Genomic DNA, 23,296 nt, shown 5'->3' on the forward strand with positions numbered 1-23,296 from the left:
GCCCCTGAGGTGCATATGTTTAGCCCATGCAGTGAGGTCTGGGTTATGGGGAGTAAAAATAGGGAACTTACTAGCAAACACATTTCTAATACATTACTTTAATAATAAATATTACATTAGTGAATATTACATTGTTAAAATATTACGTTATTAACATGATATTATTATTCATGTGATATTACATTACATGTTGTATTGCTAGTAAAATATAAAAGCCAAGTTGAGCAGAAGGGCTGGAGCAGCACACAGGTGTCTGACAGTGAAGGTCCTGCAGCTCCTGCCCCCTGGAGTTACAGGTAGAGGCAGCCACAGCCAGGTGAGAGCTATATGATATATACCCTGTATATATCATATTTTGGGGCCTTTGATTTCAGAGTCTTTCCTCAAATGATACACTTACACATTTAAAAAGTAACAACTCTTCTCTGCTGTTAAGATAGAAGGCTTCCATTTTGAAAGGCTCTTTATTTGTTTTAATAACTAAGAACACGAGCTAATTAGAAATCTATTCACTGGTTTTCTAACCTACTTGAGTCTATCTAATCCTCATATAAAACCCTGAACCCATTAGTCTAGCACTCCCCTTGCAAATGAGGTTTATACTCTTTCACTTTATCAGTAAGTTCACCACTTGTTAACAGGCAGACATAGGAACACCAGTCTCACAGTGTATTCTGAGCTCTGTAGCCAAGCAAAACTATAAGAAAGGTAGGTCTACACTTAGTTTGAACTGAAGTGTTTTGAAGAGTCATGTATAGCAGATGAAGTAGACTCTCCTTCAGTCCTTCTTAAGCTTTTCAGTATGCATACCTACTGAACTCCATGCTAAGAAACAGAACTTTATATTTTGATGAAGTTGTCATTTACATGAAATGATATGATCATGTTACGAAAGTACAAACGCAGAATAGCTGTGATTTGAAGTCACTTTGGGCCGTGTGGTGCTAAGAATGTGCTACTCCCATCCTGAAAGACAGGTATTCCAGCCTGAAACAAACTGAGGCCTCCTCCAAGGTCAGATGACATCGTGTTCCATTTGGCACAGAGACACGATGCTCTTAAGATAATCAAACGCGGCGGTGGAGATGTCACACCAGACACAATGACAAACTCTCCACAGATCATATAACGGTTATTTTTAGTCAACAGCCTCTCTTTTTAAATGTCTTGGGGTTTTTATGGATTGTGAAAATTCCGAGGAAATCTTTGATTGAAATACTTGCATCGTGGTCTTTGAAACCAAACCAAGCTGTCCTTGATGTTTGTAGCATTTGTACACGTTTGATGAAAATGTTCCTTTTGCTGCCACAAAAGATATTTTCACATAAGTGTCTTTAATAGGGGTTGGCTATGTGTAGCCTAATTATTTACAAACCTTAAGTTACTACTAATTTCCACTTCCCTGTTCAGCTACTACTATATGACAAAGACTGTGTTTCTGCTACACACAAGATCTATGCATGAAGCCTGGAAATGAAATGCCACTGTGCCACTTTGGGCATTTTTTGTTTCATACCAAACCAAAAGGGGAATGTAAAGATCTTACCAATGTTAGCCTGGCAATGGCAATATCTTCGAAAGGAACCAACACGGCCGATTTACATGGGCACTTGGAGTTCATCACCTGGTGGGCTTTGCAGGATTCGGGAACAGAGATAGACAGTATGAGCTCTCAGGTAGTAAATACCTAGCCTGCCATTCCAGATCTGTATAAGAACTGACTGCTCTCAAGGCAACTGTTTTTTTTTTTTTTTGTGCTCTCATTTCCGTTTAAGGCTGGAGGAAAATGCGGGATAGAGATTGGATTGCATCATACTCCTCAGATTATCTTTTTCTATGATAATAGATGAGCAAACATCGTACAGAAATGGAGAGCTGGTAACTTGTTAAAAAATTTCTACCGTTCGTCGTTGGGAGTATAACATCGTCGATCGCCATTGGAGCAACCGTAGCAGTGAGCAGCAAAATGTGCGATGACAATATTTTCCTTAGGAGGAGGAAGGTTTTGACCAGATTTTGGATTCGGGTGATACACGTGTGTGTGTGTGTGTGGGTGGATGTATAATTCGAAAGATCAAATCCATAATTCCATTTGTGACTGGGAGACTGTGGATTGGTTAGGGCCTTTCATCTCACATGTGAACGTGTGTGTGTCTGTCCTTTCCCGAACCTGGAGGTTGAGTCAGACAGACCTTGCTCCCTTCAGAATGACCCCAGCACCTCTGGCCACCTCTGTCTGATGTTACAGAAGTTATGGCAGAGTGTCCATATTTAGTATGAATTTTTTGTTTTAATATCACAGGTCGGGCTATCATTTGACCTGAATCAGCTGAAATGATAACAAGGTAACATGTCAGTATCGCTTGTGGTCGTTATTGGCTCTGTTTAGAGTTTCAGTGCACACTGACTGCGAGGCAGAGAGGCCTGCTTTATCTCCTTATGTTGCACTGGTCGTGCTTCTCTGAGGTCTTTGCTCATATATATCATGCCTTTATTGTTGTCTGCTTGGTTTTGGCAACATTTTTACAGAATGTATGAGTGAGTGATGTTTGGAGTTATAAAATGTTTTGTGGAGGGCAGTTCTGGTGGTGAACAGTGAGGTTTTGTTGTGGGAAGTGGGTCAGTTCATCGCGGGCTGACCTTTGCAGTGGCCCGGTTCTGCAGTGAAGGTTAACTGCATAATCATCTTGCAGCACACGGATTCAGGAGTGCAACATTGCTGTGTTTCAGAACAACACTTTACTTTAGTAAAGGCAGGTGAATTTGCAGGCATATCTATGTTGTCTCCCGTTTTCCAATAGCCTATTATCTTGCCTTTCCCAACATATCATCCCTGGAGTTGATCATCCTCAAAAACATGATAACCCCCCAGTGAAGAGGAGAAGCATGTTTAAAAACTGTCTAGTGTGTCATGTGTACATGTGTGTGCACGTGTGAGTGGTGTGTGTGTGTCTGTGGGTGTGTGTGTGTGTGTGTGTGTCTGTGTGTGTTGCTCACGTGTTAGCTACTCTGTGCAGATGTTAGCATGCTCCTGGCTGGCCTCTGTCTGCTGAGGGCGGGCTGGGAGATGTAAACTCAGCAGGGTCTGGAGCCTCTTCCTGCGGAAGGTGGCATGCTGCGCTGAGCGCTTCATTAATAATCCCATACTAGGGAATCCTGCGACAGCCTAATCAGACCAAGGCCAGTTTTAAATCAACCACATTGATTTGGAAGCAACCTGAGATCTGCCAAGAAGAATGCTGGACAGATATGCCTGTCCAGTTTAGTGCTGTAAGATGAAGTGTGTCTCAGTGTCCCTCTGTCTCTCTATCTCTCTATCTCAGTGCCTGTCTTACAGCATTATTTTCATACAGCCTCAGTGTCTCAGTATCTCGGTGATAGTGAGAGGAGTCTCACAGACAGGTGATGCATCATTAATGAAGATCACCTTTCCCTCCTCAGGCCATGACTGTACTACTACACATTCCCCTATGACTGTGTGTGTGTGTGTGTGTGTGTGTGTGTGTACAGTACAGTGAGCATGTTTGTACATCTGTGAGTGTGTATACTATATTATAGTGAGTGTGCATGGGCCTTAGTGTGCCTGTGTCTGAGAGGAACATGGTCTGAGATCAATGTATACCTGAGTTGGCCGAGTCAGTTTAAAGAGAGGAAAACAGAAATGAGACAATTCAGTGTTGGTATTAAGACCATTACCACATTGTACTTTTGCTGTTTTATATTCTATTTCTGTGAACAACCATTTCTACTTGTTGCCTTGGCCACACCCTGGAATCTAACAGTAATAAATCATGTTTAAATATTAAAAATATATGAATGGATCAACTGAGATGGAGAGAGAGGGAGAGCTGAGGAGAATTAGAAATGAGAGATGATGAGCCACTGAGAGATGGAGGCATTAAGACTGAGAGAGAGAGAGAGAGGTAGAGAGATTGAGACAGAGAAAGAGAAAGATGGAGAGTTTCAGACTAAGAGAGATGGAGACATTGGGACTTAAAGCTGAATAGAGGATTGGGGGGGTTGGGGTTGGTGTTCTCAGTGCCTTTTGGTCCGTATCATATATACACACCATTTCCCTGTCAGCGTAACTGCCACCCAGAATAGCCCCAGGCTTATGTTTCTGTAATATATTCATTCCTACATAATGTCACCTTGTCTTTATATTTCTATTCAAATTCATAAGCGTGCTGTGCTCATGTTTCAGGGCTCTATTGTGCTTGGCTAAATATAGCCATGTTTCTATATTTATCCATCGCTGTTCTCTTCTTTGATGTTTTCTAAAGCTGACTAAAGGATTTTCTTGGACCTGTCCTGCCTGACATTCATGGGACTGCAGAGCGATGGGGGCCCAGCTGCCTGCCTCCGACTGATAGAGTCTGGATAATACACTGATTAGCCATAATTAGAAAAACACGATAAACGGCTTGTTTTACAAGCACATCTGAGCATCTCAGGCTATTGAAATTGCCTCAGTGGGGCTAGTGGGCGAAAATGGGAAAGGTCAGAGAGATGAATTGGACAGACAGACAGTCATGTAGTCTGCAGATGTAGTATCGCCTGTGTTGTGACTCTGCTTGGACTGCTCACAGGCTGTGGATAAACCCACTCACTATTCCCCTCTCAGAACTAGGACACAAAATCATCAAACATCAACAACCGTAAAATGAAGCTCTCTGAACTGCAGTGTCTCAGAGCTGTTTCTGCTGGAGTATTCTGAGCCGAAGGGATGCGCTCCCATTTAAGGGGTTCATTCTCCTTCCTCGAATTTAAGGTTTTATTCTGTCTTTTCAAATGTAAGCTTCATTTTGTTTCCTCAAACGGACAGAAGTGAAGTGCTTGGAGGGAGGGTAGCATGTGACTGACCTGTTGGACAGTGACGCATTGCTGAAAATCACACTTACTACTGTGTAATTACACATTTCCACATGGTACATATGTAATTTCATTTACATGGAATAGCCGGCTTTAGAGGGGCAGCAGTATAGCATAGTGGTAAGGAGCAGGGATTATAACCGAAAGGTTGCTGGTTTGATTCCCTGCTGGGGCACTGCTGTCGTACCCCTGGGCAAGATACTTAACCCAGAACTGTCTTAGTAAATATCCGGCTGTATAAATGGAAAGCATTCAAAAAATTGAATCCTATGTAAGTCACTCTGAATAAAAGCATCTATTGAATAGAAGTAATGTAGCGTAGAGCAATGAATGGAGCGTAATTATTCAAACAGAAATGAGATGGTGTAATTATTTGTGCATGTAAATCACATGTGGTGTGAATTGGTGTCTTCTCTGAGTGTACCTGTTTTCATTGAACCAGCCTCAGGCAGGATCACAGCCCGGGTTTGAACAATAAACCTTCCCTAAGCTGTAATGGGCCTCGCTCTTTGCAAATGGCTTTTAAGCCAATTACTGGCCCATCTCAGCTGTAATGGACACCAATCCAAAGAAGGATAAGAAGCTCTCTCCCTGGGGGAGTCAGAGAGAGGGGAGAAGCTGCTGGGGTGTGCTGATATCACAGGAAGCAGGAAGTGTGCATGGTGCATGTACTTGACCACGAGGACCGCTGATCCTGTGGATTCTGGGATCGAGTTTCACTCAATATGAGGCCTAAATCGAAACCTGCGCCCCCTCTGCAGCTCAGAGGAAACATGGAGGACAGTACAGCTTCATTACAAGTTTCTGTGATGCATGGCTGCAGCTAAAACTTGAATATCCAAGACTGTGTGTTAATGAAGCCTAATTAGCGTTCATTAATAAAGAGGTAGTGAGTTTGATTCATTGTGTCTGCCTTCTGGAAATGGGTCTCTCCTCTCATTCAGATCCTCATATTGGACGTTATAAACTATTAAGTTGTTTTTTGTTTTATCGAAGGTATAGGGCAACATTTCAGTCTTTTGAAATTTAAGTGTGAATTTTTGAATTAGCAAGGGAAATGAACAGTGATTTTCATTTTTGTTCATTGTATATGAGACACTTCTTGATTTCTTGATTAACATTCGTGCCTTTACTACGTTCGTACAACAGACATACGCAGTCATCATACTGTGTTGTTTAAAATTAGATTTATGTGTTCCCTAGTGGAGAATGAATCATGCTCTGAATTGCTTGAGTCTTTGATGTTGTTCCATGTCTAATGACATTAATGTCTTTGTCACCCTCGCGCATGCAGGAGTCTACAGAGAGAATCAAGAGCAGGCCATTTTTTAAAGAATCGTCTGTTTGCATACCGCCTTGATCAGAACATTCTCAAATGTTGACCTGATGTGAAAAACATCTACCTGACAAGGTCCATTCTCCTCTACTAGTTTACTGCCTCTGTGAATCACGCACACGCACACACGTTCTTAGCCAAGCATATTTTTTTAAATCGTTCCCGGAGCGTTTTGGCTGACATTTTAATTTTTGCCTCATATGGAGCTGTAACCTGCTTGTGGATGTGATGCCAGCCTGTCGCCGGGGGAGATGTAGCAGAGCCCGACTTATCTGTTGGGAGCAACACAGAGATGCTTGAAGCAGTGCATGCTGGGAGAGTAAAAAGAAAGCATTGTAATTTGGATTATGCACAGCCCTGGAGGACTAGCTCTTCTGATCAAATGAAGATTTTCAGTCAGACAGGAAGCAAAACTGCTTTTCATTGGTTGGTAGTGAGACTCCTCCCACATGTTCTGTGTAGGGTGAGAGAGGTGTGTCCCACTGTGCATTCAGGCATTCAGTCCCATGATCCTTTGATGCTAGCAGAATGCTTGCAGGATCACATGGAATAGTAAATACCAAAAGGTGAGCACCGAATAATATCTCAGGTTATACTTATACATATACATACACATACATATATGTACACAAATACACAAATACAAGCACATATACAAATGCGTGTATAGCATGTGTATATCTGTATCTATCTGCCTTCTCTCTGCTTTTATAATTTTTGTTTTTCATGGTTCGTATCACTCATAGTTTTAGAATGTTTTGTTTTCCTTGGTCTGAATGTTCTGTTTTTCCATTGTGTAAGTTTTTTCTTTCCATATCGCTTCTATCTTGTCTTATGGCTGCCTTGACAATTTTTTGAAAAGTGCTTTACTAATTAAAGTCACTATTATTGTTAAAAATGTTGTTTTAGTTTTTATGGTTCACTTTTTATTCCACAGAAATATCTTTTATGATTGATGTTGTATTTATTAGTTGTGTACATGCAAATGCTATAGCAAATAGAACAGGAAGTGAATTGAGAGAAATGGAAGACCTGAAACCTGGGCATACGGAGTCTCTGCACATAAGTATGTGTGTGTGAGAGATGTTTGTATATATATGTGTGTGTGTGAGAGAGATGTTTATACATATGAATGTGTGTGTGAGAGAGATGTTTCTGCATTTTATGTGTGCGACATTGCTGAGTGAGTGCTCTGGAGGGGTGATATTGTCTTTCTGCCTGTTACTCACACCTGAGAAGCTGTTCTATTTCAGAACCACTGCAAACCTGACAGGGCTTCTCACGTTCTGACCGGCTGTACTTGTCTCTCAATATTTGTTCCTATATAATGCGTTTCTGCCAGATTATGTCCATATCTAATTAGTCTCTGGCAAATTCTGCCCCACTTTTACATTTCTAATATAATAAGAAATGACCAGTGTGTCTGTAAAGGAAACTGACTAAGGGAACAGTCTTAATTTGTTCAAAGCACCAATAATAATATTGCTCTCTTTAGCTCTCATGTGAGACAGAAACACAGAGAAAGAAAATGTGTTCATGTAGATGAAAGACAAGCCCAGTGCGCCATGTCTGTGGGAGGAGAGGTTGACCTCAGCATTTTCCTCTGCAATGTCCAAGGTGACCCAAAGATACCTGATTCCACTCCATCCCGTGGGAGACTGTATGGTTCTGCCTCATTTCCACTGGAATAGTCCACTTAATAGAGGGGGGGGGGGGGGGACACTGAGATGACCTCATCCTCCCCAGATCAGACCATTTGGTGCCTGGCGAGGGCGGGGGACAAATACACTGGGAAGAGAAAGGCAGTGTGTCTGGCAGGTCATCCCTTGGCCACATACTGACCTCTGAAATCCCTAATCATTATTGCTGCTTCCAGGAGATTATAATTCAAGAGAGGTGTTTAGAGATGTGGCTCTTTACTGGAGGGCTGTGATGACTGAACTGAGATCAGTTTACACTTTGTTGTTTTTAGTTTCTGATTGACTGTAAAGATGCATTTCTCTGTACCCCGTGTTCCTCCCAGCACTAATGTGATTTGAGAGATACATGCTGATCGGAATGAGCGCCGATGCTTGCACCGCACCACAGAGACAGCTCCAGAAGACTCAGAAGCAGCATGCTTATTGTGTCTTTGCAGGGAGGAACAGTGTGAATCAAAAAGGCCCTCGTTCAGTTTACCACTCTGAGGTGTGAAAAGCTTACGCATGCTGTGTAGCGAGTCAGGGTTTCCCTACTTAAATCTCAGGTGTGTTTGCAGCTCTCTCTCTCCCTTCTGTAGTGTGTAGATAAGGTGGGTTAGAGAGGTATACTCTACGCTGCTCATCATCTCTCTCAAGAGGCCACTGTAGCACTCACTGTGTGGAGTGCTCTCCTCATAGATTACTGTGATGTCATGAACTGTGAGTTGCAACAGATGGGTCATGGATTGTGAGCAAATCATTAATGTATCTACTACTTTCCCTGGTGTTCCACATGGAGGGGATTTTCCTTGGTTCTCTCATTCACATTAGACAAGGTGACAGTGATAGATACAGCAGCAGGAATGGAACACGACACAGGACTGGACAGAGGGCTAGAGGGCAAGGATACAGGACTGGACAGAGGGGTGAAGGGTTCTCTCTACAGGTATAACACTGTAGAAATGAAAACAGCAAACAGTTTGGCCTTTGGGAAATGCCAGCTGCTGAGCGACACTGCCGGGGGCCATCGCAGCTCCTGATTGGCTGATCCCCCAGGGATACTGTCATACCAGAACTGGGCTGTTTATTCGCTGGCCTGGAAACACCTGTGTACTTGTTATGCACGGCCAGTCTCTCCCCGCGCTGTTTCTCCTCTGTAAACGCCAAAGAAGGTGGAAGAACAGACAGGACAGTCTGTGGTGTAAGCATTTACAGAGAGGCCTGCAGTGTGATAGTTTAGTCGTCTGTAGTGTGATGGCTTACTGTTGTCTGTAGTGTGATTAGTGTGATGTATGGTGCCCTCACACTGTTGTCTGTCCAGGTGGCTCCAGTGAACTCATGCCGATGTTTTTCTCTTGTTTTTCTCCAGCTCTACATGCAATGATTTGCTGCTGACTCTTTTAGTTTGAGCTTCAGGTCAATGTGACCAGACCTTACTCTACTGTCTAGTTGCACACATCACCCCAACAGACAGAAAAAAACAGGAACAAAAGAATTAAAGTGCTGTGAGTTTCACTGATGTTATTTATACTCTCTTTCACGTAAGCATCCATTAGGCCCGCGTAGCGTACCAAGCAAAAGATGATGAATCATTCATGAAGGTGGCGTTATTGCTCAGCGGAGTCTCGGGGGTGGACAGGAAAAGGGGGTGAGGGGGCTTGAGCTGGGGGCCAAGAGAGAGAAAGTGAAAGATAGTAATCTATGCAGATGTATCATAACTAGTCATTTGTTATTATTTTTGATTATTCATTCCTCTATTCCAGGGAACTTGGTATAGCTTTACATATCAATTTATACTGAAGCAATTCAATTCAGTTCCCTGCGTGAGTTTGTACTGTTCTGGGTTGAACACCCAGTTGCTTAATTTTTGTGCCATATTGCTGCTCAGTATTTAATTTCTGTTGTACACTGGAGAATATTGCTTGTTTTGTGCTACAACAAAGCCTCTGTTAACCTCCACCACTGAGCTGCAGTGTCATTAAGGTGCTGGTAGGAGTGGAAACATATTTTAAGCTTGTTCAGGCCTGGACATGTCAAAAGGGGTGGAGCTGTGTGACATAAGGCAGTGTGACACACAAGAGGGCCAGACTACCAATTTCGACCCCCACTTCCTGTGTGGACCATACAGGACCCTGTCCCCCCCACTCCTTCTGAGGTCCCCATCTCTCTGTGTGATGTCATAATTTACCTCTTGTCTCCTGGTGCTGGTGTTGCTCATGTAGAAGTAGTCTGAGGATAGAAGGATGGGAAGAATTTCCTGTCTACTGAAGTACTTGCTGTTTGTTTAAGGACTTCCTGTTTGTTGAAAGCAGAGGTGCCACAGGTGTGCCATGAAAGACGAATAATTCCGCACCCCTGAGGAGATGATTCCGTGAGATGTTGCTGAACAGACCATCACATCCTCACCCTCCCCACTCACACACAGTAGCACTGGTTGCTGGGTTGTGTTGTCTTAGGATCTGTGAGTGAGTGAGTGAGTGAGTGAGTGAGTGAGTGAGTGAGTGAGTGAGCGAGCAAGCGAGCGTGTGTGTTGGTGGTGGGGGGGGTGATGAGCAGTAGATGCATCTTTAGGGTGAGGGGGGAAATTGCAAGGTCAGGGAGATAATTTATGGCCCACACTCCAGACCTTGACTGCTTCAGAGGGTGAAGGGGTGGATTACCTACCTTGACACCAGAAGGTGGGTTTTTTCATCTCATTTAATCAATTCAAACTAACAGTCCTGTCAGCTTTCTTTAATGCACTGTAATGTGCTACATAAATGGCTCTTCTCTCTGAAATCAGCTCTAAAATCTGCAAAATTAGAGCACCACTGATGCTGAAGCTGACGTGGTTTTTCATTTCTGCTTAAATATGTATCTCTTTAAGCAGAAATGGTTTGTTTGCAGTCGCAGTTGCATGTTTGGTTGGTTTTGAATCTGCTTCTGGTTTGTTTGCAAACCTTTTAAACCTCAAACTTTTTTAATATTTTAAATAAGAATTCAACGGAAATCCAAGGACTACAAAAAGAGAACGGAAACGGAGGAAAGGGCAAGGATAGAAAAGGAGGAAAGCATCAGTGGGTAAGCAGCACCTGTGAGACGGGAGTGCATGAAGAAGTCAGCTTCTGGGGTGTGGCTGAAACTGGCTTTGTGTTCTGTGAAAAGAGGAGCCACCCTCTGCCCATGGAGCCGATCCCTAAGCCAAACAAGCTGTACACTTTCTGAGCCACTGTCCACGGCCTCCCTAAGCAGCGCCCCAAAGTAGTGGGAATCCCACGATCCCCTGCTCTCTTTAGTGTCAGGGACTAGGGGACAGGGGGATGGAGGGAGTGGGATGGGGGAGGAAGTTATGTTTTATAGACACGGAATGGCATCATCCATCTTATCCCTTTAATCCAGTCGGTGACAAAACCATACAGCTGGATGTGTGGTAAAAGGATAAATATGTCCCACCTTGATTTACCATCCAATCTGCTGAGACCCCAACGGCCCCCGCCAAGCGTGAAAGACAGAACGCTGCGCCTACCCTCACCTCCCCTCCTCCTTCTCCATCACCTCTGCTCCCACTCTTGCCTTCCCTCCTCTCCCTCCATCACCTCTGCTGCCACTCTTGCCTCCCCTCCTCTCCCTCCATCACCTCTGCTCCCACCCTCATCTCCCCTCCTCTCCCTCCATCACCTCTGCTCCCACTCTTGCCTTCCCTCCTCTCCCTCCATCACCTCTGCTGCCACTCTTGCCTCCCCTCCGCTCCCTCCATCACCTCTGCTCCCACCCTCACCTCCCCTCCTCTCCCTCCATCACCTCTGCTCCCACTCTTGCCTTCCCTCCTCTCCTTCCATCACCTGACCGTACCTGGTCTCCCGTAGAAACAGACGGCTGTCAGCACTCTGAGAAACGCAGACCAAAGGACACCCACCTGCATCCTGTGAAACTCACTGGCCCGTTCAAAGGTAAAAGAACAAGACGGAGCCAGTCAGAGGCAGACCAGATCATTAAAAATGTCTCATGTTCAGAAGCAGATTCTATATTTGGTCTTTATAAAAATACTTCCAATAGGGCTTGGTTTTCCCATTACCTTCCGAGGAAAAGAAAAGACAGGAAGAAAATGTGAGACCCCAATATTGTGTCTTTTCTTTGATTTCTTACATAAACCTTCCTTGGGTTTGGGGAAAGCATCAGTGGCGTGCGACTCGCTCCTGTTCGGAGGATTGACCCCGGGAGAAGAAAATGCTGCTTCTCTCAGTGTCTGTGACTGCACTATTCCACGACTCTCAGCCCTTAAATCAAGAATCCAAAACATCGGAAGAGAGACCATAAGAAAGAAGACAAGGAAGGCACGATGCTCAGGCAGGGCTGGCTGTATTGAGGCTACTAAGCAGGGGATTCTGGGAGGATTTGTGTCTGATGCATTAAGCATGAATATTGGGTGAGGCTGCTGTTATGAGAGGGGCATTTGCTCATTCAAAGGGCATCTTCAGAAATCATGAGGAGTAATTTAAGCTCACAGCACTTGGGATAAATAATTCTTTCTAGCTGCTTAATCATGCAATATCTCTATATGTCTTTGTGCAGTTGGTCCCCCCTACCAACAAAATGCATCATGTGACCAGAGGTTTCCCCTTTTTCACTGGCACTGGGGAAGTGGTCCAATGCCTACATGAATGCTACTTGTAACTACTAATGGCACCTATGATACGAAGTGACCTTCACAATTTGTGACCATGACGGCAGTGACCATCACAATTTGTGGGAAAGAGAGCTACCCTGGGCAGGTTATGGCTAGACCGTTACTAAGACACAACTCCAGACTAACTGCTTTTATTTATAACTGCTTCTATTTCTGCCCTGTATTTCCAGTGTAGTGAGACGGCCACGCCAGGCCCAGTGCCCACCCACAGTACTTCAGCGTTCCCTCACAAGCCCCTGACACTCTCTCTGACATGTACTGTAAGTGCTGAGTGAATATTTGAAAGCACTCTATTTTTTTAAAGGAGATCAAGTGAAAACACAGCTATGTTAATATTTAATGCAAATTAAAATATGAATTTTGGTTCTGTTGGATATAGCGATAGTAGTTTTCGTCATTGCAGAGGTACAACGAAAGAGAAAGATCACCTGACTTTTTAGTTGTTCAAACCGATAAAGTGGTAGAACCAATGGTTCTACTCATACGCCACACGACGTCATTCACTGGATTCTGCGATGCCCTGAAGTTCCACGTAGCTGAAAGAGAGGCAGGTACCGCTGATTCTGCCTCATATCTTGATTACTTGATTGTGGTTATTAATTGGACAGGAACTTCAATCACCTCTTATTACAGGTGTTAATCAGATGGTTAATAAGGTAAATAAAACAGCAGAGTGTTTTCAGTGCATCAGTGCTTTAAAATTGTCAATGCTCTGGGCATAAAGAAAAAAATGAAGTCATGATTAAACGTATTTTCAAAAGCTGAGCGCCCGAGCTAAATAAATAAGTGGCTATCTGGTTATACATTCACACAGATGGCAAGGTATACAGTATTTATAAACGCGTTTCTCTAAGATGTTGCGGAGCTGTCAAAAACGTGTTTGTCGGCAGAGCGTTTCTAAGCGTGTTTTTCGCAGAAGAGGAGCGGGTTTGGTGAGCTATATGGGTCCAGTGTAGGAGATCAAGCAGTACCTCCTCGTTTCTTTCTGAAACACGTGTCACTGCTGCAGTGTCCCCATGACGACCACGCGCAGCCCGGTTCCCTTTGACAGATGTGAAGAACTTTGCTTTTTTATCGCTGATTTCTGTGACATGCGATTTCGAGCACTGCGGCTGTGCGATAATGCTGGGGTGTTGAAACAAACGACTAATTAACTCTGAAAGCTGGCCCGGCAGCCGTGGGCTCAAACTGCCACAACTACACTGTGCCGAAACCTCCGCTTTGATCGCTACTGGATTTTAAATTCATCCCACGCGCGCGCGCCTGTGTGTCCCTGTGTGCGTGTTTGTGTCTTTGTGTGAGAGAGCCTGTGTTTTCGTGCGTGGTGATTAACGTTTGGCATAATGGTCACTGTAAAAGAAACTGCATTGGGGGTGCTGGGTAACACTGTTCATGAGCAGTGTCAGACATCTGGAAATCAACATCTGGAACATATTTCTTCACTGCTGTCAGGCAGGAGTCCTCTGAAGATCAAGGTTACTAATCAACAATCAATCCAGCACATATGAGTTAATATAACACTCCTGAAGGGACTGTCACAGAGTGTAATCTGTCAAAACGTAAGACTCTGAAGGTGAATTGGAGGTCAGCATCAGTACTGTGAGCCTGTGTGATACTTGGTCATGGTCTGGATGCTAAGCTTGCTAAATGGAACAATCTCTGTATTACAGAGGGAATTAAGACGCTGGTTCTCTGATATGCCATTGCAAAGGCTGAGCTGTACTTTGTCTTATTAAAGAATTAAATGAACTCTGGTTGTCTAGATATGTGCTCCTTCTTTACATGGGGAAATTTAACTGTCCTGGTATTGTTCAAGAGGGTGGATTTCTTGTTCAGGAAGGTGAATAGCTTTTGTTTTGAGCCAGATAAAAGCTGAAGATTATTCCCAATGACTGCTGCCTGTTTGGCTGGACCATGTCATTATAATGCATTAGATGTCATATTGGTTTTGTATTTCTGCATGAATTTTATAAAGGATTGTAGCTTTGGTAGGCAGTCCAAAGATGACACATTTTTTTCTGTTTGAGGCTTTACAAATTTTAAACCTTTTTTAGAAGGTTTTACAGAATGTTTTAAATGGATTGGAATATATGACTTTGCAACAGTGGGGTTAAGGGACGAGTGTTGACAAAATAAAGATAATGCACATGGGGGGGGGGGGGGGTGGGGGCAGCTGATGTGCTGGCCACTTGAAACTAAGACATTTCTTCGGGGGGGGGGGGGGGGGCATGAGGGGGCAGAGGAAGAACTGGGAAGGAAAGTGGCACAAGGGGGAGCAGCAAGCTCTAACACACAAGAGTGTGGGGGGGGGGGGGGTCCCCTGGCACACCCCCTCGAGATATGAGTCATTTCTTTTATTTCGACAAATGTTACAAGTATTCTTCTGTGTGACATGGTGGACCTTGTTGTCATGGCATTTCAAATTTTTCCTAAATCGTTTCTCATTCTTAGCAGTTCTTTAGCCAGGAAGAGAAGGCATCTAGATACTCCTCAACCTGAAAAAGAGACTCTCGTTTCTGCTTCTGTTTACGTGGTTTTGTCCTCTGTGTGTATGTGTTTGTGAATGTTCTGTGTGTGTTGTATGTGTGAGTGCTGATTTTTGGCAGTGTATTGTACCACAGTGGCCATTGTTCAGAATGAGACCATTCAGCATGTAAATAGAATCTGTGAGGGCACAGTGTTGGCTGTGCCTGTGGTGTTTACTAATAAACCTCTTTTATGTGTCTGGTGTGTTACAGCCATAATGTAACCATGACTATGATATTTCCATTCCATCCACAGTGCATGTGCCGTGAGATGTGTCCCGTGGCCGCGGTGAACAGCACTGAGCTGCAGCCAGGGCTTAAACATGAGGGTGGAGTAAATGAGACTGGAGAAGTCCTGCATGGTGAAATACAGCCACAGCATTCACTGTGCGTGTCTGCTGAGCTGTGCGATCTGAGACTGCTCTGTTTGTTATGGGCTTGGATACGTCAATCGATATGACCCGATTAATGGGGTCTCTCCATGCTCTCTCTGCAGTAAAGACGACACCATTACAATGTGCTTATTGTCAAATCAGCAGGGTAGACACTTGTTACGAGACTGCTGTGAGACAGAGTGATTTTCGACCACCCCTGAAGGATGGTTAATTCACAGTTACACAGATGGAGAGCGATTCTGTATGAGCTATCTGTGGTTGTGTTAGTGTAGGAACTGTCTGTGGCTATTTGTGTAGGAGCTGTCTGTAACTGTGTTAGTGTAGGAGCTGTCTGTGACTGTTAGTGTAGGAGCTGTCTGTAACTGTGTTAGTGTAGGAGCTGTCTGTGACTGTTAGTGTAGGAGCTATCTGCAAGTGTGTACATGTTGGAGGTGTCTGTGACTCTTAATCATTTTAAAGTGGGGATTTGAGATTTTATAGAACAGTGTGAGATCGTTTTATCCTTTTTTGACACATAGAGGCAATTGCACTTGCATTAAATCATATTATTCACTGTAATACAGTCAGTGCCAGAGATTATACACTGTAGTACAGTCAGTGTCAGAGATTCCTCACTGTAGTGCAGTCAGTGTCAGAGATTATTCACTGTAGTTGAAGAGGTAGATTACCTCCTGGGTACACAGCTCAGAAGAGTGGGTGGCTGAATGGTTCAGTGCAGGTTATGATGCGTTTATGTGATATGCGCCTCTCAGAACCCTCTTTCTTAATGTGGGTCATTTCTGAGATATCCATCATGCTGTGACTGATTTTGCCTCCTTCCAGCCCATGCTGTTAAATTGTGATCAGTAATTACTGACTTCCAATAAGATCAATATGGTTAATATGGTTATTCTCTGAGGTCAGTGTCCCTAACATGCCTAGCTCATTCTTGTACGGTGGGAAATTTTAGCGTAGGGGACTGGGGGTGGAGCCGAGGGGATGGGGGTGGCTACCTGGATGATGCAGTATGTGTAAATGTACAAGTTATGAGGGGTGAGATGGCTAAGCTCTGGCCTGTTTTTATTCTTACAGAGAGATACAAAAGGCCAGTTCCTGCTGGATCACGTCTGCAACCACTACAGCCTCCTGGAGAAGGACTACTTCGGCATTAGATATGTGGACTCTGAAAAACAGAGGGTGAGTGAAAAGCCCTGTGTAGGGCATCAGATTTTAGGACTCATAGTCACTGCTGCAGCTTTTTACTGCCATACACCTGTGTAAACCTGTATACCTGTCCCTCTGTATACCTGTCTCTCTGCATACCGTATACCTGTCTCTTTGTACACCTATACAACACACAGCTGCATAGAGGTCAATGAAATGAAACAGAGTTCTGCAGGGAGAGAATGCACACACATGCAGACACACATAGACACATGCATGCGTGCGCGCACACACACACACACATACACACACACACACACACACAAACACACACACAGATATGTACATACATACATACACACACAATCACACACATGCAGATCCATCTTTCTAGCTGAACCCGATTGAAAGCTACCACTATCCCTGAGGGTTACTATGGTGAGAGCATCATGATGGGTGAGAAGATTCCAGGGCCATTTCCCTTTGTCCAGAACTTTCCCAGAATGCACTGTGGCAGAGACCTTAAATATTAAAGTCTTTTACAATGCAATATTAATGCTTTTATGAAGAAACACACACTGCGTCACCCAGGAGACCATAACAGAGGGTTGAACACAGTGAATGTTGGAGGGCTGAGCACTGAAAATGTTTGAGGGCTGAACACAGTGACTTTAAGCAAGCTGAACACAGTGAATGTTACAGGGCTGAACACGGTGAGAAGCAGCATGTATAACTGCTGTAGGAATAGTTGTGTGACTCACCACAGAATCTGAGTCAACACCTTCAGAATGCAACCTCAAAATACCCTTCAGATGTACCCTCAAAACTCAACACCCTGCAAATATGCCCTTAAAACTCAACACCCTGGATATATGCCCTCAGAACTCTACACGCTGCAAAGAAGTCCTCGAAACACAACACTCTGGATGTAAGCCCTTAGAACTTGCTGTGAAAGGAGGAGGACAACCTGACCACAGCTACATTCTGTAATCTTCAACATGAATATTTTTGTGGTGGAAGGATTTGTTCAGCTCTTAATTAGCTTTCATGGGACTTTGAGTAGTTATTATTATTCACTTGTCTGCAGCCTCTCTGAATGCAGGTTGTGAAATTCCTTTTGCCTGTTCCCATGCCTGTGGTGCCCCGGGGTGTGTCTCCCTCACTGGCCCCCTCTCCCTGCCATGTGGCTCTGGCCTTTTAACCACTAACATTCCCAGAACTGACCTGCTTCCATCAGGACCATCAGCAGGGTGGGGTTTCTGTCAGGATCAAAACACTGCAAACACTAAGGCTACGGTCAAAAATAACTGACACTTCTGAGGATAACTGACACCCTGTATAAATTGATCCTCTGCTGAGTAACTGACACTGTAGTGTGTCCGATCTTCGGTGCCACTGACACTCTGCAGAGTAACTGAGGCTGTAAAGAGTGACACTCTGTAGAGTAAGTGACACTCCTGTCTCTGTTTCTCCCCACAGCACTGGCTGGAGCCCAATAAGAGCATCGTGAAGCAGCTGAAATGTAAGTGTCTCTGATGGGAAGGGGTGGAAAACAATATGCTGTCATAATAGAACCTCTCTTCCTCACTGCATGTGCACACACATAGTATACTCTCTCTCTCTCTCTCTCTCTCTCTCTCTCTCTCTTACACACACACATACACACACACTCACTCACAGTGTGCACACACACTCAGCTGACCTGTGTAACCTCCTCTGCAGATAAGCAGGGTGTCCCCATGTTCCCCAGCCTGAAACCTGAGGCACATTTTTAAAATTCAGCTCCCTTTTCCATCTCTAGAGGCATGTTTTGCCTAGAATGTTACCGAGCGCTTCTTCAAGGATTCTGTTTAAATGAATATGAAGCCAGTGTTGGTGCATAAATAGGATTTAGCAGATTTGCATGTTCAGTTCTTATTTTAAAGCTCCATGAAGTAATCAATCTTCTCCCTCTGCATATATTAATAAGAATCTATTACTCATGCATTTAGACTGGGCTTTGAAGGAACATATGCAGAGAGATATAGAGACAGAGAGAGAGAGAAGGGACAGAATGAGATGAATTGGCTTTAAATGATCGTGTTGAGGGAGAGTGATAGAGAGAGAAAGCCACAGAGAAAGAGGACAGTTTTAAAAGAACATGTGGAGGAAAGTGGGTGGAGAGAGAAAGAGGCTAGAGGAACTATACTGTATGGAGCAGGAGTGTGTGGGGGTATGTTGGGTATATAGGAGGGATATAGGGGTGCGTTGGGTACAGAACAGGAGTGTGTAGGGTGTGTTGGGCGTATAGGAGGGGTATGTGTGGGTGTGTTGGGTGTATAGGACGGGACTGTTCAGGAGTGTTAGGTGTATGGGAGAGGTATGTACGGGTGTTGAGAGCTTGCTTTTTGTTAGAGTGAAGAATTCTTTTTAAGCAAGTATTCCTTAAAGCAGCTCCCTATAATGCAATCCAGTCTGGGAGCTTTAAATTAGCATGAATGGAGTGGAGACATGAAGGTGTGTGGCTGAGGGGGTATTATATATTTGGTGCTCCTTGAGGCTTTGTCCGACTCGCCATGTTATTCCATGTTAAGTTGTGCATGTGACTCCCAGCTGGATGGTGCAGTGTTTGCAGTGTTTTACTATGCAACAGGTGGATGGTAAATATGAGCGCTTCAGTCATCCAGGCAGTACCTCTCACTGTCTCAGAATGCCCCAGTGGAGTCACATGGTCCTTTTTAAACCAGTGTGAGTCAACAAATTTCTTTCACTTATGCAAAGTTTTTAACTGACTGACTGTTTCAGTTGTTAATGCTCCCATTATAGTCCAGTATAACCCAGTATAGCCCGGTATAGCACAGTGTACCACCATAAACCATAACATCCCTATATAACCCAGCATAGCCACATATAACACTCTTCCCTTACTGTAGCCTGAAACATGGAGCTGATCAAATAAACCCTCATCATTTTTCCACAGCGTAATTCCCCTCTTCTGTGTGTATTTTAGGCTTGGCGCTTTAGCACTGGGTTCTTAAACATTTTAGCTTTCTTTTTCTATCTTTCTCTCTCACTCCTTTCTACTGCAGTCCTGCAGGAAACACTAGCAGCTTCCAGAAAGTGGCTCTGTCCTGTGTAAACTAACATAAATGGCTTTGTATCATCCTACACAAACAGGCACTCTGAGGAGTGAGAGTGATACTGGTGTGTATATATGGATGCACAGCTACACTATACATGTCCCTTTTACCCAAAAGGTCAGTTTTCTTCATATGCTGTTGGGAGCTGGTCATGTTGCTGCAGACACAAATCAATGTTTAAACTAATTTTAACGAGGGCATTAATTATTTAAAATACAGTATTTGAAAATAAGTTATGCATATTTCTAGTGTTTGCATAAGGATACTTCAATGGCAGGGCATTGTGGGAACAGTCAGGGCTGTAAACAGTGAGGGAAGTTGGTGGAGCAGCTTGGTAAAGGAGTTTGAGGTGAACCTTTACATGCCAGCAGTGATGAGGCTCACCTTCACTGCCCTGCAGTCAGTCTCTCTGCTTCAGCACACATTGCTCCCCACATTTCACAATGAGTTACAATGATGCTCATTAATGTTGGTTTGCTCAGGTGTTGTGACTCACTCTTCGTCTTTCTCTCTGTTTACACCTCTCTGCTCTTCTCTCACTCTGTCTTTCTTCCCTCCCTCTCTCTCTGTCTCTCCCTTATTGTGATTCAGCCCAACAGCCATATACCATGTGCTTTAGAGTGAAGTTCTATCCCCACGAGCCCATGAAGATCAAGGAGGAGCTCACCAGGTATGTCTCTCCATCAGGTCACCAGGTATGGGTCTTGTATAGGTTGGCAGGTATGCATCTCCTCTAGCTCGGCAGGTACGTGTCTCCTCCAGCTCAGCAGGTACATGTCTCCTCTAGCTGTCTGGTGAGGAATCACATGGCACAGAAGGTAAAGTGAGAGGGGAGAGACAGGCACAGCAGGACAGAAATAGAACAGTAGGATGTCCTCAGTAGGCCTGGTTTGGGTAATCTCACAACAAGAGGAAATAAGCATAACTAACTCTTTGACTGGAGTTGCTGGTTTGTGATGGAGTAGGCTCCACCTATTCCAAATTAATCTGGACCTCATTAGTCAGGTGACAGTCACTGATGTGTAGGTTTGCTCTGCTCCTGCTACAGGTCGTTGGTGCCATCCCCTGTATGGCTAGCTGGTGATGCTGGCTGGGTATGTTAAGTATTATGAGGCTAATGTCTGAGAGATGTCAGTCCATTGTGTTCAGGAGTGTCTGGGACCAGATGATGTTGAAGAACATATCGTGAGAGAGAGAGAGAGAGAGAGAGAGAGAGAGAGAGAGACAGAGAAAAAGACAGATAGGAGAAAGAGCCAGGATGCCTCCCCATTTGCTCAGGGACTTGGCAGGCTGGGCTGGGGCCATGGGGAGCTACCTACAGGCCCAGACTGGTCGCTGTGATCACAGGCTGCTGGTTTTCTCCCAGCTCATAGTTCCCCCCAAACACATATGACTGAAAGGAATAACAAGCTGACTGTGTGCTCATTAAGACCGTGATCATAATTATGATTGTAATTATACCTGAATGGCCTGTTACCTTGCACTTGCACTCAGCACACAGTGGTGTGAAAAGAGACTCAGGCCTGCTGGAGCAGAGTTAGGGTAGAGCCAGAGTAAAGTTGGAGTAACCCTGGTGTATACGCTTTTTACCACTATATCATGCAACTGCCTAATATGACCAATAATTCTGTAATGAATTGCATAATACTGTGTAATGCATTAATCAATGAATGCAGAAAGACAAAGAGGAACACCTCCTAATTCCAGAAAATACAACATTATTCCAAACATTATAACACCATACTCTAATGTTGGCCCAAGGTGTCACTGATGGAAGGAGACTGTTCAGGTCTTAGTTTTGGCTGGATTGAGCATGGAACAGCTCTCATACCATAGACCGGTTCATTGTGTGTGGAGTGGTTGTCATTGTTTGTAGAGTGGTCCTCATCATTTGTACAGCCACCATTATCTCTGGAGTACCTCTGGTCTGTGGAATGACCCTTCCGTGTTTGTTTATACTTGAACAGTGTTTGATGTCCTCATTTGATTATGACACCATCACAACTGCCATGGATTATGTCAGAAGAGCAGGGACACTGTGACATAAAACAAAGTGCATGCTGGGAAAACCCTCATTGTCTGAATGGCTGAATAAATGCCAGAGGTAAACACTGCATTTTGAAGCTTGTGATGTCACTCAGAGACTCTTTTCGGAAAAATTCACTGGAGTGTAAGGACTGTGATCATTTAAGGGTAGTAAGCTGATCATTAATAGGTGAATTCAGAGCTGTGCTGATGCTAGTATGTGCTGAGCAGCCTTGTCTGTGAGCCATTTTACTGGCAATGACACATTTGCGCTACCATTTTAAGTGCTTTCAAAGACTTGATATTAAACACAACTAGAATTGTAATGCTGTGTTTCTGTTTTTTCCTTTTGTGAGCAGTATGTCGTCAGTCTCAGTCTGTAAATCTGAGCTGTTTATGATGGGGACACTGGTCTTTGTGATGCTGGTCTGAGACCTTTGAAATCATGGTGAACTTTTCAAACTACTGGCAAAACTCTGTACTTCATGTAAAATAAGGGTTCAGTTTGTTGGTGTTTGGATCTGTCAAGGAGGGGTCGTCAGTGATTTGAGCCACAGCTTTTTGCTTTTTGAGGATGCATATTATATAAAGGATATGGTCAGTTTGACAATTTGAGATTTTTAAAAAATTGGTAAGCGAGTTATTGTGTGACTTCATGCCAGTGATGAGGAAAGCCTTTCCCCTCTTATGTGAGCTTTACGGGAAACCTTTTCGGCTTTGGTGTCTTATTGGGTTCAACTGATGCGAGACAAAAGACTGCAATGGAAATTGTTATGAAAATATTATTACAAAAATTATTATATTGCAATAAACATGAGTGAATCTGCACTGTAGTAATAATTAAGAACACATTAATGATGTAGTAGAACCGTAATTGTCAGGTTGGAGGCACTCCTGATCATATGGGCATGTGAGTCTGAGCAGGATTCTGGCATGGACCTCTGTGGCGCTACACAGTGACGGACAGCTTGTTGGTGCTGGCAGGAGCAGTTATCGTTACTGTGAAATGCCCGGGACACTACACACACACGATCCGTGCTGCTCAGCCGATGTGCTGTTTCTGTGCGCGCTGAATGTGAGCTGAGCGCTCACTTATTCATCACAAAGTCAATAATAGATGGAGCTTCAGCACTGGGTCTGCAGGCATCAAAGAGCGCGCGGGGTGGAGGGAGAACGAGCGCTGCTCTCTCTAATCCCAAACTTCAGTCACACAGCTGGGTTGTGTTGCAGACACACTCCCAGCCAGCCCTGTATCCTCATTATCTGACCTTTTAATTGGATTGGCTGTCGTTCCTTGATGAAACCCTCCGCTGTAAGAGGAAAACAAGCTCTTGCTTACGCATGGTGGTGTAACACCAGGCCAGGCTTCTCACAGCAGCCTCACCGTGATTGGTCCTGTCCAGACCAGCTGCCCTTGTAATTGGCCCTATTCAGACCAGCCTCATGGTGATTGGCCCTGTCCAGAGCAGACGAGCTGTGATTGATTCATCCACAGGCTCCATGTGATTAGCACATCGTTAGTTGAAAAGTCAGGAG

At 44.2% G+C, this 23,296-nt stretch overlaps 1 protein-coding gene across 2 annotated transcripts in view; it reads left to right on the forward strand.

Annotated features, from left to right (window-relative positions):
• Positions 1 to 23,296, forward strand: part of frmd3 (FERM domain containing 3) — a 40,530-nt gene that overhangs the window by 2,631 nt on the left and 14,603 nt on the right. For both annotated transcript variants that reach the window (XM_036527842.1, XM_036527843.1), the window contains exons 2-4: positions 16,545 to 16,649; positions 18,096 to 18,138; positions 20,327 to 20,405. In XM_036527842.1, coding sequence (XP_036383735.1) covers positions 16,545 to 16,649; positions 18,096 to 18,138; positions 20,327 to 20,405 — 227 coding nt within the window. The remainder of the gene's footprint in view (positions 1 to 16,544; positions 16,650 to 18,095; positions 18,139 to 20,326; positions 20,406 to 23,296) is intronic.

Source organism: Megalops cyprinoides, chromosome 4 (assembly GCF_013368585.1).
Source record: "Megalops cyprinoides isolate fMegCyp1 chromosome 4, fMegCyp1.pri, whole genome shotgun sequence".
NCBI lineage: Eukaryota > Metazoa > Chordata > Actinopteri > Elopiformes > Megalopidae > Megalops > Megalops cyprinoides.